General features: G+C 42.1%; 1 protein-coding gene across 1 annotated transcript in view; it reads left to right on the forward strand.

Moving 5' to 3' along the window:
• The window catches only part of LOC129724564 (mucin-2-like), a 56,966-nt gene extending 41,798 nt beyond the window's left edge, over positions 1–15,168 (forward strand). The window contains exons 2-15 of the mRNA XM_055679552.1: positions 10,034–10,348; positions 10,411–10,494; positions 10,571–10,750; positions 10,805–11,299; positions 11,359–11,724; positions 11,829–12,170; positions 12,225–12,278; positions 12,336–12,698; positions 12,753–12,806; positions 12,864–13,226; positions 13,280–13,324; positions 13,385–13,747; positions 13,888–13,938; positions 14,006–15,168. Coding sequence (XP_055535527.1) covers positions 10,034–10,348; positions 10,411–10,494; positions 10,571–10,750; positions 10,805–11,299; positions 11,359–11,724; positions 11,829–12,170; positions 12,225–12,278; positions 12,336–12,698; positions 12,753–12,806; positions 12,864–13,226; positions 13,280–13,324; positions 13,385–13,747; positions 13,888–13,938; positions 14,006–14,461 — 3,531 coding nt within the window. The 3' untranslated portion in view covers positions 14,462–15,168. The remainder of the gene's footprint in view (positions 1–10,033; positions 10,349–10,410; positions 10,495–10,570; positions 10,751–10,804; positions 11,300–11,358; positions 11,725–11,828; positions 12,171–12,224; positions 12,279–12,335; positions 12,699–12,752; positions 12,807–12,863; positions 13,227–13,279; positions 13,325–13,384; positions 13,748–13,887; positions 13,939–14,005) is intronic.
• Positions 15,169–15,510: the final 342 nt, after the last annotated feature.

The raw sequence follows: 15,510 nt of genomic DNA on the forward strand, positions 1-15,510 counted from the left end.
TCTGGCGCTCAATTAAAATAAATAGTTTTACATGTGTTCGAAAATGGTGACCTTGGCAACCGAATCGATTATCACGGCACATTGATGCTGTACCGCCTTCATTACACTGATTGATATTGGCATTTCAACACTCACGATGAAGAATATGTTGCTCGTGATGCCATCATTCCTTGATTGGTGAAATCATCCCTCCAATAAGCCCTAATTACACTACCGAATGTGAAAAGCCTTTAGCTTAAGTGCAATTTATAGACGTTCTACACTTCGTGGGATTTATCTTCTCACTGCAATACTGCGGCTCAAGAAACAATCGCTAATTGCTTTCGATTATCAACCATTTATGAATAATTGATATGTTTGTTGTTTCGTTCACAGAAGTCGACAATTGCAGCGTTTAGTATCTTAATTAATAAGCAATCTGCCTTGTACAAACATACATGAATGGGGTTACTAAATGTCATTATGTTAGGTCGTTCGCTGGCACGATTGCTGGTACCGGATTACGCTTCCTCTCCTTATAAAAGTCCATGCATGAATGAAATACCCATCAAAATGACAGATTGATTAGCTTCTATCATTCTTCCTCGGTAACCTATGCGACATTGAATTCGTCACTCGAGCAGGAGACAATTAGTATCCATATGTAGAGAGGACACACGATGTCGTCAGCAGTCGCAGACGTTGTACGTGCAACATTCCTCATTGTGACCTTGAATCGCGACTCGCCGCCGCCACCGTCATCATAGACGGAACAGAGCGGGGAGTAGATCCAGTTTATTATGCTCACCACTTTGTAACACATATGATCGAAGAAGACCCGTGTTAGCGGTCTGCATACGATAATGCTACTACTAGTGGTGGCATCTCTGTTGCGATCGTGGCAGAAAACGAAAGTAAAGATTCGCTCTTCTTCTAATTTACACAGCGGCGGCGTCACAGTCACCTTGATAACCAGGAAAGCTCGAATACAGATAACAATCTATATGCTAACGAACTTAAGTGATCGGGTCGGTTGCAGCTGACACGTGCCATTAGTAGCATATAAAGCTATTGTGTTATCATAGCTATGCAAATCTAAATCGAAATGTAAACGAAGTTTGCCTACCTTATCAATTAGTGAAATTGGTTAGGAATGAATAAGTTTGCCAATTCAACACTCATGATAACATATCAAATATCATTATGAAATGTCAGAAACGAATTCACTAATAATAATTCAATTTATTACTATGATTCATACGTTAAAAAAACTAAATAAGCTTGAGAGCCAGTTCGCCGCTAGCTGTTGTATCAAGCTCGAATGTTCAGGGTTATAAACATAGATAAACAATGTAACAGACAATGTTTTGCATAATCTCAGATTTCTTGAAAAGGGTTAAAAAGCTTTTAAACATTTCAAATTCTAAAATTTTCAAAACATAACAAATAACTATAAGTAAACTGTCTGTGTTCTGTTTGAAAATTGTTGTTTTTGCTGTCCATTAATTTAGACAAGTCGATATTTTTATCAAAAAAACTATACCTTTTTCATATTTGGCTATCAGTTTTATTAGTTTTGAATTAAAGATTGTTATTTCTGCAAAAATATTGGAGGCGGTTAGGTTTTGCTGTCAGCCATGTTGTAAGGTTATGTTTGTGTTCTTTTCCTCTAGGTTCCAAAACGGTACAAACCTACCGAAAGGCCACCGGTGCCAGGTGACGTTGCGCATTTTGTTTCGAGTAACTCGAACAAAACTAAATGATCACTGGTGGGCGTTATGTATCGCTTTTCGTTTTTTTTTGCTTTGCGGGTTAGATGAGCCGCAAGACAAATAACAGTGACAGTTCCTTTCGAGCTTAGAGCAAAACTGGCAGTATGTGACGTGCTCGAAAATAGCGAAAATCGTTCGAATCAAGCTGCACAATGCCACCCTTGGCTCCAGATTTTCTGTTATGTTATGTTATAGGGAAACTACTAACTTTATTATTTGTGGTAGGCTGAGATTCGAATCAGGCCATTTCAGGTCAAAAATAACTTGAGTATGGGTTAACATACAGGTTCTCCTACCCGCTGAATTCTAGAATACCTTGGTGAAACTTACCCTCAACAAAATAAGCCCCTCTTATAAATAAAACTGGTCATAAGAATGCACAACAAATCTTCTCCAGGGACTTTGTTATTGACGATATTTGGCAGAAGGATTGAGGTTCAGTATAATAGAGCAGTAAGCGTGTAAAAGGAAGGGCAAATTATACAACACTATAGCGGTTTTGTTGATAATAGAAGTGAGGGATGAAGTAGACACATGGGCATATCTCACAACAGATCAACGATTCTGGTCACAGTGAGTAAGTTCATATGGAAGAAAAACCCGATTGTTATCCATCAAACTATCTATTTCTATAGACCTCACCTTGAACCCTCTTTCAGTCTAGAAGTTGTGGAGAAGCCTGAGCATTAACGAATGCCCAAAGTCGTTTAAAATAAGCATGCCAAGTATCTGTACAATTCAAAATAATAGTAAATTTTAAGTTTGTGAACACTAGACTTTGAATGAGTTTTTCACTTCACTAAATTTTTATCTAAAATCTTCAGATCGCGCAAATTATTACGTTATTATATAGATGAGAAAACTAACAATGAAAATTTTAACCGAATTGAGGAACATCGATATAGGAAAAGAAAAACGTTACTCGCACAACAAGCCGAATCCAGAATACGCCTCCACAAAACTCGGTCTTGGGCTGCTCCTCTCCAGTCTCCACTTACACAAAGATCCAGCGCGTGCGAAGTCTGCCTCGAAGTCGTCGGCGTCTATCCGGTTCTCTGCTGAATATTATCTTTGCCGGTCGCTCATCCGCTATCCGTGCTACGTGGCCAGCCCACTGTAACCTGCCGTGTTCTATACTTCGTACAGCTCGTGATTTATGCACTGGGCCAAACCCCATTTTCTTGTTTGCCTCCAAGTATTGATCGCAGGATTCTACGCTCGAAGACCCCAAGCGCCCGTCGATCGGCCTCCTTTCACGTACGCGATTCATGTCCGTAGAGCGCCACCAGGAGGATCAGAGTCCTAAAGATCGCAAATTTCGTACGAATCTGTAGGCTACGGGACCAGGGCAATCGATAATCGATCACTTCGTATGTATCCCCATCCATCTCCACCACAGCACCAACACTCGCAGAACTACCACGCTCTCTACCAGCTACCATATACTTCGTTTTGGCAGTGTTTATGGTGAGTCCAATTCTCGCAGCTTCTCTTCTGAGAGCCGTAAAGGTCTCCTCAACAGCTCTACGGTTTACATCAATTATATCAATGTCGTCCGCGAAGCCCAGAAGCATGTGAGACTTTGTGATGATTTTTTTTCCTGTATGGACTTCCTCACTGTGACCAGAATCGTAAATCTATTGTGAGATATGCCCGGGTGTCTGCTGTATCCCGCACTTCAGTTAATAGCAATACCGCTATTGAGGAGTGGCATGCTTATTATTATTGTTCATCAGTGCTTTTGTGTAATGTGATACTCTTCCTTACACGCTTACTGTTCTACTATACCGATACTCGTTCCTCTACCCAAATATCACGAATTATAATTCCCTGGAGAAGTTTCGCTGTGCATCCTTCTGGCCAGTTTTATTGATAAGAGCGACTTATTTTTATTAAGAAGGAAGTCACGCAAAGGTATTGTAAATTTCAGCGTGAAGGAAGGGTAACTGGTGGGGAGCCTGAGAATAAACCCATGCTCAAAACCTTTTGACACCGGATGGCCTGGTTCTACTAAGATTCGAACCCACGACCATCCGCTTAACAAAGCGGACTCTGTAACCTTGCGGCTACGCAGCTCCCACTTTGTGATGATGGTGCCACTCCTTTGCTCACCTGCCCCTCGTATTGCACCGTCTAAATTCATGTCGAAGAGCATGTTCGAGAGCCCGTCTCCTGGCTTCAGATCATCTAACGTCTCAAACGCGTCCGAAAATTCACCCGCTGTCCTGACGCTCGATGTGAATCCGTCAAGCGTCGCACGTAACAGTTTAATTAGTTTTGTCGGAAAACCGTGTTCGAGCATTATTTGCCAAAGCTCGTTGTGTTTCATTGTATCGTAGGCCACCATAACGTCTGTAAATGTCTGCAAGTTGTGTTTTCGAAGCTTGTCGAAAATCTGTCTCATGGTGATAGGTGGTCTGGTCCGTTGTAGATTGGTATTCTCCTTCACCATTTCAGAAACTATCAGTAGTCGATTCCGTTCAGAGAGGTAGTTACATAAAGATGAGGAGATAGTGTGAGAAGGTGTAATAGCTGCAAGTGTGTTGTTATAGTGCAGTGGTTCACAACCAATACCTCTGCGCGAGCGGATTTTCAACCCTTCTCCAAGACCAAGACATGGAACAAAGCAGACGTGCAGGACGATATGATACTGACAAACGCAGCCTGGAATGCAAAACTTGTATCTGAAGATCTTTTCAGGAACCGCGAAGCTCTTTGTAGTCAATAAAAGGGGTCGCGAAGGCAAAAAGGTCGGAAACCACTGTTATAGTACTTGTGAAGATTATAGCCATCCAAACAGAATCAAACGTGATCTCACACATTACGTGACTCTGAGTGGACTTGCCCCTGCGACCAGAGACATTTGATCTATTGTGATATTGCCCAGATGTTTTCTGTACTCCGCACTAGTGATGGGAAATATCGCCCAAAACGTACATCGATAACAATCGATAATTCCGGGGGTTTTATCGATATTATCGATAAGTATCGATAATTTGACAGCTAAGGTTTGCGGTAAAAAAAAAAATTTTCAGATGATGAAGAAAAACTATTTCAGATGGTGATGAAAAAAAAACTATGACAGATAAATAAGTTGGATGAATTTCCCATGCAAGGTTATCATGTTAGCTTCCTCGCAAAAATATATTACGTCCTTGCGTGCGGCCTTCCGGCAGTTAACCGTAACATTTGCCATGGCGGACGAAAACATGCGTGTAGCCATGTTTTTAAGCTCTTTCTTCGTTTTTTTTTATTAATTCCTCCTCCGTTTTCGCGACAAAATTGTTGGAATAGATCTTGCGCTTCAAGTCCCAGAAATTCTCGATGAGAAGCAGGTGGGGGACATTGGGCGGACTCGCCGACTTCGGTACCACATCAATATTCAGCCGCTCCATCTCCTCCTACGATCGCTTCGAGTAGTTGGCCGACGTCAAATCTGGCCAGAACACCGTGTCTTCGCGCTTATGGTATTTCGTGATGAACGACGCAACGTCTGTCAGGCACTTCGTACTATAAATTTCCCCGTTCACGGCCAGCCCGGAGCGAAAGAAGAGTAACTTTGACATCCCTTTCTCGCTGATTGTCAGCCACAGCCGCACCTTCTTGGGGAACTTGGTCTGTGAAATAAACTTTACCTCGGTGCTCACTTCCTTCGTGGGGGAGGTAAAATACGAAGAACCCTGCTAGTCGTTGCCATCCAGGGTGAGACAGGTCTAGTCGTCCATCACTACTGCCACGTCGCGATTCGCCGGGAAAATCGACTTGACCATCTTATTCAACCGCTGTCACTGCGTCATTGCCTGCAGCTCCGAGACCAGTGGTCGGGACTGCAGCTTCTTGTATGCATGTCCATGTTCTCCAGATACTTTTTCACTGTTTTAGAGCATGCATCAACCTCTCGGCCAAGTGCACGCAGCGATTTAGCCACTTTTCCCTCGGTCTTCCTCTTCAGCATCCTTTTGGTTATCAGCAAGCTTCTTGTCACTCAGGGTCGTTGGCCGACCAGAACCGGGTTTTCTTTCGATGCTCTGATCATTGTCCAATAGTGTCAAAATGTTGTAGATGCCAGAACCGGCATACCCGGTGTCCACAAAGTGCGGATGTCTGTTTTTGATGCCATTTTGAAACCCATGAAATCGGCAATTTTTGTCCATTTTTTTACCGCAAACGTTATTGCGGTTATAGTTACGGCCCAAACAGATTGGATCCGTTTGCGTTGCGTTGGCGTCAATTTGACAGTAAATGTATGGGCTAACTGTCGAATTGCCGCAAACGCAGCCGCAGTGGCGTAGCGTAACCGGGTGACACCCGGGGCGGAAAATTTGGCACCCCCCATTTCCCATGGGTGTCACCCCCGCCAGGTTGCAGTGAAATCATTTTGTTACCCTAAACTATGAGAGATATCACGTTCGTTTTCGATTTAACTAAATCTACCGATTTTTGAAAAAATGGTTGCGATTATTTTCTTAAAAGTAAATTTATATAATTTTCGGGATTTCACAGTGACCTCCACCTAATTGATAGTTAATCTCACGGATATCACCCTTTTGAAGGTGATACGTATGAAAATTTTCCTCATGGGTGTCACCCCCTGAAGGGTGACACCCGGGGCGGACCGCCCCCGCCGCCCCCACCACGCTACGCCAGTGCGCAGCCGCAACGTATCCATTGTGTTAAGGCCTTGAATGACAAATCTTACGATACTGCGAATGATAATTCAAACTACCGGACGAGTTAAACAGTTTGTTTTGGAAAGTCTTTGAGTTTTACGCCGGGAGTGCTTTCTACGGAGTAGTTTCAAGCCGAAGTTCATTTTTAAGGTTGTGTAATAAGGGAAATAATTGAAGCAGGCAAAATTCTGTCAATTTTTAAATGGCCAAAACTTCACGAAAAATGAATCAATTCAGACAAAACAGGTTTCATTTTACTGGAAAACTGTCCTAGATTCCTAGTATAACTTGAGAACTGGACGTGACCAAGGGTCACTGGAAATGTTTCAGATTTCCGGAGTGTGTGCCAAAGTGTACATTTTTGCAACGCGTAGAACTTTTTCTGACATTCTGTTTCACATAGGTTTATATGTTGTCAATACATCAAAATTAATTTCAGGTTCATTGGTAGCCAAAGATTGAAAATTCGCCAAGGAATCATCGAGGTATGAATTTATTAAGTATGGGTGTTGATTTTGGCGGTTTTTTCCCTGTTGGGTACTAATTTTCTTTGAGCTTGCAGCACTCTAGCAGAATTCAATCGAACATTGTGGGTGTGTAGGTCTTATTAAACCAAGCAACTTTGCAAACTTGCGTTTGAAAATTTATCTGGATTAACATTTAAAAAGGTCAGATTGAAAGTTGAGACCATGATAATTGTTAGTCAAAATTCGATCATCATGTGACAAATTTCAGGAACTCATTGCTGAAAATTGCACTCTTCAGGATGGGGTAAGTTCATCGAAGCAGTCCCAATTGTTTGCATGCTTTGGTTGGAAAAAAAATTCAAAAATAAATGTTAACATGTGTACCGTTTTTTTAACCCGTTTGTCCCGTTTTTATCCCGAGAAAATCTGGTCAGCCTACTTCAAAAATATAAAAAAATGAGTTTAAGATCCTGCTCTGAAAAACTATAATTTTAAAAACTAAAAATGATTTTAGAAAATATCGGTGATCTCAGATTTTTTTAAATGAAGTATTTTAGATAGACAATTGAGTTGCCTAAAACGTTCTATGCGTTGCAAAAATGTACACTTTGACACACACTCTTGAAATCCGAAACATTTTCGGTGTAGGATGGTCACACCAAGTTCCCAAGTAATACTAATATAATACTGTTTGCCAGTGGAATGAAACTGGTTATCAAAATTGATTCATTTTTCGTAAAGTAAAGAGAATTTTTTTTATCTCAATTATTTTTTCCACCCCCTGTATAAATCAGGATACTTTTTTTGGCGCAACAATTTCGTTGATTTGGATTTTTAGTGGAACTAAAAATTGTTTGTTGGGTAACAGATACTTTAAACTTAAACAGTTCCAAGTTAAACTAAATAATTACCAGAGAATTACCAATAGACTGCCGCTATGCATGTCCATCATATTATAAGAATTTCGTGTCATTGCTTTTTATGAGATGGTGCGAAAAGTTTGGATATTTTTTCAAAGTTCTCCAGTACTGAGTTGTCGAATTCATTCGTTCATAGGAAACTAAAAACTATAAATACCTTTTTAGTTACCATCATTTCTCAGAAACTCAGTGACATCCGGGGCGAACCTTTACACTACCCCCAACAATGCTAAATCTTGTCGAATAGCAACAAATACCCAGCGGCAAAAACAACTCCTGGGGAAGGGTAGGTGAGGTATCCTTCTTTTGGGTCTCCTCCAGTAACCAGCCGCACTGACTTGTGCTCACCCTTATAATATCGATAATTATCGTTAACGTCAAAAAATTAACGATAATATCGATGTCAAGCACTTATCGATATTATCGAAAAGTATCGATAAGTGTCCCATCACTACTCCGCACCTCATATTATTGGCAGCATCACTATTACTCTTCCGTTACAAGCTTACTGCTCTACTATATCGAGTCTCATTCCCATCCTACCAATACCGCTTAATTATACTTTCATGGAGCGATATCGCCAAAATATTCAGCCGCTCCATCTCTCCAACGAGCACTTCGAGTAGTGTACTGATGCCAGATCCGGCTAGAACACCGCGTCTTAGCCCTTATGATACTCCTTGATGAACGACGCAACTTTCCGCAGTGCTTTGACATCTTCTTTTCATTGATTGTCTGTCACAGCAGCACCTTCTTAGAGAACTTGGTGTGTGAAATCAACTTCACCTCGAAAGTAACTTTCTTTGTGGGGGAACTAAAATACAATGTCAGTCGCTGCCGTCCGAAGTAAAGCCCTATTTAGAGTTCTAAGCGAAGTGAAAATCTCATGCAAAATGTTCATTTTTTCACGCTCGTGAAAAATGCAACCTGCAAAAATTTCACTTCGCTTGGAACTGTAAACAAATTCGATCCTGCGAAATCGAAGGTTGTGGATCTCATCTTTTTCACTGGGGTTTACTTTTTTTACGCATGCAAACCCTAGTGAAAAAAGCAGCAGCAAGCGAAATCTTGCGTGAGTTTATATTCTGTCAGTTGCAGCCAATTTTCACTTCGCTCGGAGTGTAAACTCGTGAATTTCGCTTCACTTAAACTGTAAACTGCAGGCTGGTGAAATACCTGCGTGTTCCACAAACGAATTTTCACGACAGTTTTCGCAAGCGAAAATTTACGCTTTTTCACTTGTCAAATTTTTCACTTCGCTTGGAACTGTAAACTATGCTTAAGAAAGATCTCGCCATGCATCACCATTGCCACGAGGCTATTATATTTAGGCGCTGCCACTGCGTCACTGCCTGCAGCTCCGAGACCATCGGACGGGACCGCCGCTTCCTATCATGTATATCCATGTTCGCCATGTACTTTTTCACTGTTTGGCCGGCTGCACTGACCTCCCGGCCAAGCGCACGCAGCGATGTAGCCACTTCTCTCTCGGCCTTCCTCTTCAACATCCTGGTCGATTTATCTAGGTAGGATTATTATATATAGTCATAGATATTAACCAGTTGTCAAACAAATAACAGAGTGGTTATCAATACAGTAACCCTCCAAAAGAATACCACAATTAATAAAAACTTTTTTCCAATAGCATCATTAATCCAAGTTTTATTTTAAAAGGTTTTCAATTTGAAAATTATCGGTATTTGGTTGGGAAGGGTATGTTAAAGTCATTTGACAACCAAATGGTCTGATTCTACTAAGATCCGAACCCGTCAAAGTGAACTCAATAACCTTACGGCTACGGAGCTCAATCTTACAACATTAAAGACAGAATAAAATTTACCTTCACGTATACCGGTTTACCGGTAGGTGTGTTGAGGTGTGGGTGATATCTGTATTTATTATTCGTTCTTCTGAATTGCTGATGAAGTGCGACCCTCAAGCATTTAACTGTGATACTTTTTTAACATTTTTTATCACTTAAGCTCCTATCGCTTTTCGCTTGCGTCGATGTTTTTGGAGGATCTTATCCACAAATCCTTTCTCGCTCTTTCAAAGAGCAGCTTGTTCCTGACCTCCAAAATGGTTCTTCTGAATTGCTGATGTAGTGCGACCCTTAAGTATTTGTGATACCTTAAGCAACTGTGATACCTTGTGATCCCAAAAAAAAAATTTTTTCTGAATTTCATTCCAACAACTAACGATTTATCAACCTTGTTCCATTCCAGAGGAGTACTGTTGTATTACTCACATTGGTGGCCTCATGTTACGCAGACATTTCCACACTGCTTCGTGGGGGATACTCACGAAATGATATCTCCTTCGATGGTTACCATTACGACAAACCAAAGGTACCATTCGAAACACCAACTCGCCCGCCGCCGCCGCCACCTCCTACGACGGAGAAAAAATGTGCCATAGGCGCTCAGAATCCCGATGGTAGCTGTGACTACCCAAAGCCAGCGCAAAGCTTCACTATTCCTCAACGGCAAACAACTACAACCACCAGACCAACCACAACGACTACTCGTCGTACTACTACGGTAAGTTACGCTTCAGAGATCCAAATTCAGATGATATAATGGCTTTGTTTATGCAATCCCAGACTACACGAAGAACAACTCCTGCTGTGGAATACCTACTACCGACGACAACTACTAAGCGGACAACACCGACCACAACTACAACGGTATTGGAAACAGGAAACCTTAGAGAGCCAGTATTACTAGAAAAAGCGTGACTAATAAGATTTGGATTGATTTCAGACTACGCGAAGGACAACCACTACTGCGCGACCCACAACTAGGAAGCCGGATTGCCCGCCATCATCTAGGAACCCAGATGGAAGTTGTGGATATTCCTATCCAAAACCCGAGCAGTCATTTACGATTCCACAGCGTGAAACGACGACAACGAGAAGGACGACGCCTACTACAACCACAAGGGTGTGTATATAAACTTCAGAGTTCAAGGGTCATTTTGACATTCTGTATTTTCAGCTTACCACAACCACAACTCCCAGACCCACGACTAGAACCACGCGTCCAACAACGACAACTCGTCGAATAACTACGACTCAAAGGATAATTCAAACAACGAACTGTGCACCATCTCAGCAAAATCCGGATGGATCTTGTGGATACTTCTACCAGAAACCCGAACAAAGTTTCACACTTCCTCAAAAAGTATCAACACGTTATACTACTACAACCACTCGCCGAACTACTCCACCTGTGGAGTATCTACCACCAAAATCAACAACTACAACACCAAGACCGACCACAACTACTAGAAGAACAACCACGACTACTCGCCCCTCAACGACAACGCAGCGATTGATCCAGACCACCAAGTGTGCTCCATCACAACAGAACCCTGATGGATCTTGTGGATACTTCTACCAGAAACCGGAACAAAGTTTCACACTGCCACAAAAAGTAAGCACCACAACAACTACGAGAAGAACAACAACAACCGTAAGAACTACTACTCGGGTTAGTTACTTGCGATTCTAAGTATTCAACACACAGTTCAGTTACATTTCGCATTCCAGCCAACAACTACCACCACCCGTCGAACGACGCCTGCACAGGAGTATTTGCCACCATCGACAACGGCTAGAACTACAACGCGTCCCACCACGACCACTACGAGACGTACAACTACAACCACGCGTCCACCGACAACGACAACAAGGAGAATAATTCAGACTACGAAATGCCCTCAATCCCAACAAAACCCTGATGGTTCTTGTGGATATTTCTATGAAAAACCGGAGCAAAGCTTTACGCTCCCTCAAAAAGTAAGCACAACAACAACCACCCGTACGACAACTCGTCGAACAACTCCAGTGCAGGAATACCTACCACCACCAACAACTACTAGAACAACCACCAGGCCTACAACAACTACGACAAGAGTGAGTGAAAGAATAAATTTACCGTTTGTAACTAATCAACCAATATATTACTGAGAAGTACTACGACAATAACGGATTAACTATATTACTTTTTTGCACTTCAGCCAACGACCACTACAACGCGACGTACCACTCCCTCTCAGGAGTATCTGCCACCGTCGACCACTACAAGAACTACGACACGTCCTACCACAACAACCACACGCCCACCGACGACGACTCAACGTATAATTCAGACCACCAAATGTGCTCCTTCGCAACAAAACCCCGATGGTTCATGTGGATATTTCTACGAGAAACCAGAGCAAACCTTTACGATTCCTCAAAAAGTAAGCACTACTACAACTACCCGAACGACAGCGCGTCGTACAACTCCAGCGCAGGAGTATCTTCCGCCATCAACAACCACCAGGACAACCACAAGGCCAACAACGACCACGACAAGGGTAAGTTAAAGAAAAAATTGGTAGTTTCAAACTTACCAATCCATATTTTTACAGAGAACTACTACGACCACAAGGCCAACAACAACAACTGTTAGAACAACTACCAGGGTTCGTTACATTTTTATCCTCTAGTAAGGATCAATTATATTATTTTTTCCTACTCAGCCAACAACCACTGCAACGCGACGTACCACTCCAGCTCAGGAATATCTGCCCCCTTCGACCACTACGAGGACAACGACGCGTCCTACCACAACCACTACGAGACGTACGACAACAACCACACGCCCACCGACAACGACTCAACGTATAATTCAGACCACCAAATGTGCTCCTTCGCAACAAAACCCCGATGGTTCATGTGGATATTTCTACGAGAAACCAGAGCAAACCTTTACGATTCCTCAAAAAGTAAGCACTACTACAACTACCCGAACGACAACGCGTCGTACAACTCCAGCGCAGGAGTATCTTCCGCCATCAACAACCACCAGGACAACCACAAGGCCAACAACGACCACGACAAGGGTAAGTGAGAGAAAAAATTGGTCGTTTCAAACTTACCAATCCATATTTTTACAGAGAACTACTACGACCACAAGGCCAACAACAACAACTGTTAGAACAACTACCAGGGTTCGTTACATTTTTATCCTCTAGTAAGGATCAATTATATTAATTTTTCCTACTCAGCCAACAACCACTGCAACGCGACGTACCACTCCAGCTCAGGAATATCTGCCCCCTTCGACCACTACGAGGACAACGACGCGTCCTACCACAACCACTACAAGACGTACGACAACAACCACACGCCCACCGACAACGACTCAGCGTATAATTCAGACCACCAAATGTGCTCCTTCGCAACAAAACCCCGATGGTTCTTGTGGATATTTCTATGAGAAACCGGAGCAAAGTTTTACGCTTCCTCAAAAAGTAAGCACAACTACAACTACCCGAACGACAGCCCGTCGAACGACTCCAGCGCAAGAATATCTTCCCCCATCAACAACCACCAGGACAACCACAAGGCCTACAACAACTACGACAAGGGTAAGTGTGAGAAAAAATTGACCGTTTTGAACTAATCGATCGATATTTCACAGAGAACTACAACGACTACAAGGCCAACAACAACAACAACTACCAGGGTTTGTATATATTTGTTCTCGTTTAAATATTAACTATAATATTTTTTTCTCCTGCCGCAGACAACAACCACTACAACGCGACGTACCACTCCCGCTCAGGAATATCTACCCCCTTCGACCACTACGAGAACAACGACGCGTCCTACCACAACCACTACGAGACGTACGACAACAACCACACGTCCACCGACGACGACTCAACGTATAATCCAGACCACCAAATGTGCTCCTTCAAATCAAAACCCTGATGGTTCATGTGGATATATTTATCAGAAACCAGAGCAAAGCTTCACGCTTCCTCAAAAAGTAAGCACTACTACAACTACCCGAACGACAACACGTCGAACGACTCCAGCGCTGGAATACCTACCACCATCGACGACCGCCAGGATAACCACAAGGCCTACAACCACTACCACAAGGGTAAGTTCACAGAACTACTGAGTATCATCACAATCAATACTGTGCGCTGATGTAAATGTTTTAATTTCGAACTCTCAAAAATATTTTACCCAAAATCTTGCAGCTTCAGTAACCCATATATTAATTTCTTTGTTCTACAGCAAACTACTACAACTACAAGACCTACAACAACAACTGTCAGAACTACGAGGGTGAGTTGAGCTCATATTTATAAAGTTAGGTAATTCAAATAGAAAAATATAAACTTTTATTTGGCAGCCAACAACTACAGTTCCTCGTCGAACTACTCCTGCTCAGGAATATCTACCGCCATCAACAACAAGGAGAACAACCATAACAACGACTCGCCCAACCACAACAACACGTAGAACAACCACGACCACTCAAAGAATCATACCGACCACAAAGTGTCCACCAGACCAACAAAACCCTGATGGATCCTGTGGTTACGTATACGAAAAACCTGAACAAAGCTTCACGCTTCCTCAAAAAGTAAGCACAACCCGGACTACCCCCACAACTACCAGAACCACAACCCGTCAAACCACGCCGGCCCAAGAATATCTTCCACCTTCCACGACCCGGCAAACCACCACTCGGCCAACGACTACTACAACCCGGCCACGGCCTACCACAGCTGCTCCAGAATATTTGCCTCCAGAGCAAAGCACCGGTTATTCTTATCCGAAACCTGCCATACCATTCAACTTTTAACAACTACCAAAAGCCAACTAATAACTGATCAAGTTTAGGAACAATACGCTCCAACAGCCATTATCTTGTACATAAGTAGGACTATTTAGTATTAGATATTGTTTTCGCCTTACTTTTTCTAAAAAAAAACTATCTTTCTAGTGCTTTTCTTTGAACTTTTGCTACAAAGCGGTTTATATTTAGTGTCACGAGACAGTCACATCGTCTTTTTTCATAAAAAGTTCTAAGCAAGGGCAGATGCGTTTCTAGTACAAACAAATTTTCTTGTGCGTTAGATGTTATAAAGAGAGATCCATAGAATGAACCTCAACACTGCCCTACATACTGCACAAAACTGTACTGTTGACTTGACTACATTACATGCAAGCTATAGTTTGTAAGTTTTCGTTCACGGCTGATGACTACGGCAAAGGCGGGGCAGCTAAGACGACGATGGGAACGAACGACAAACGTCAGAAGATGATAAGATTCATATGACGTTCGTAATGATGATGCTTGGTAAAAGGACGTCCGCATAGTTGTTGTTTTTAGGCACAGTAACTCGTTACCAAGCAGCAATGCTACAAAATAATACTCAATAGCAATAGTTATAAAAAAATTATTTCGACCTTGTAGTGTTGAACACCGGTGTGGACGAAAAAGCGGCAACGACGAAGATACATTTTAGTAAATAAAAAATTTTAGTAAATAAAATAAAGAATTATTAATGCCATGACTCTGTGCTTTTTCTTTTTTGTGGGTGACGCTTCTAAAGAGAAATTTGAAAACTGCAAAACGACAGCTAATTCAATATTATGTCATGCCAATGTCATGAATTGCATTATACAATTCATCAAAATACTAGGAATTATAAACCTTAATTATATTTTTTTCCTATTCTAGAGACCATTCCAGTAGTTAATACTAAACTTTAATTTTTGGAAGATTTCTTCAACAGTGTTACGTAGTAGAGCTCGTAGTTTTAAGGTTACAGAATTCGCTTTGACAAGCGAATGGCTATTAGTTCGAATCTTAGTAGAATCCGACTGTTTGATGTCGGAGGGACTTTT

This window comes from Wyeomyia smithii, chromosome 2 (genome assembly GCF_029784165.1).
Source record: "Wyeomyia smithii strain HCP4-BCI-WySm-NY-G18 chromosome 2, ASM2978416v1, whole genome shotgun sequence".
NCBI classification, from domain to species: domain Eukaryota; kingdom Metazoa; phylum Arthropoda; class Insecta; order Diptera; family Culicidae; genus Wyeomyia; species Wyeomyia smithii.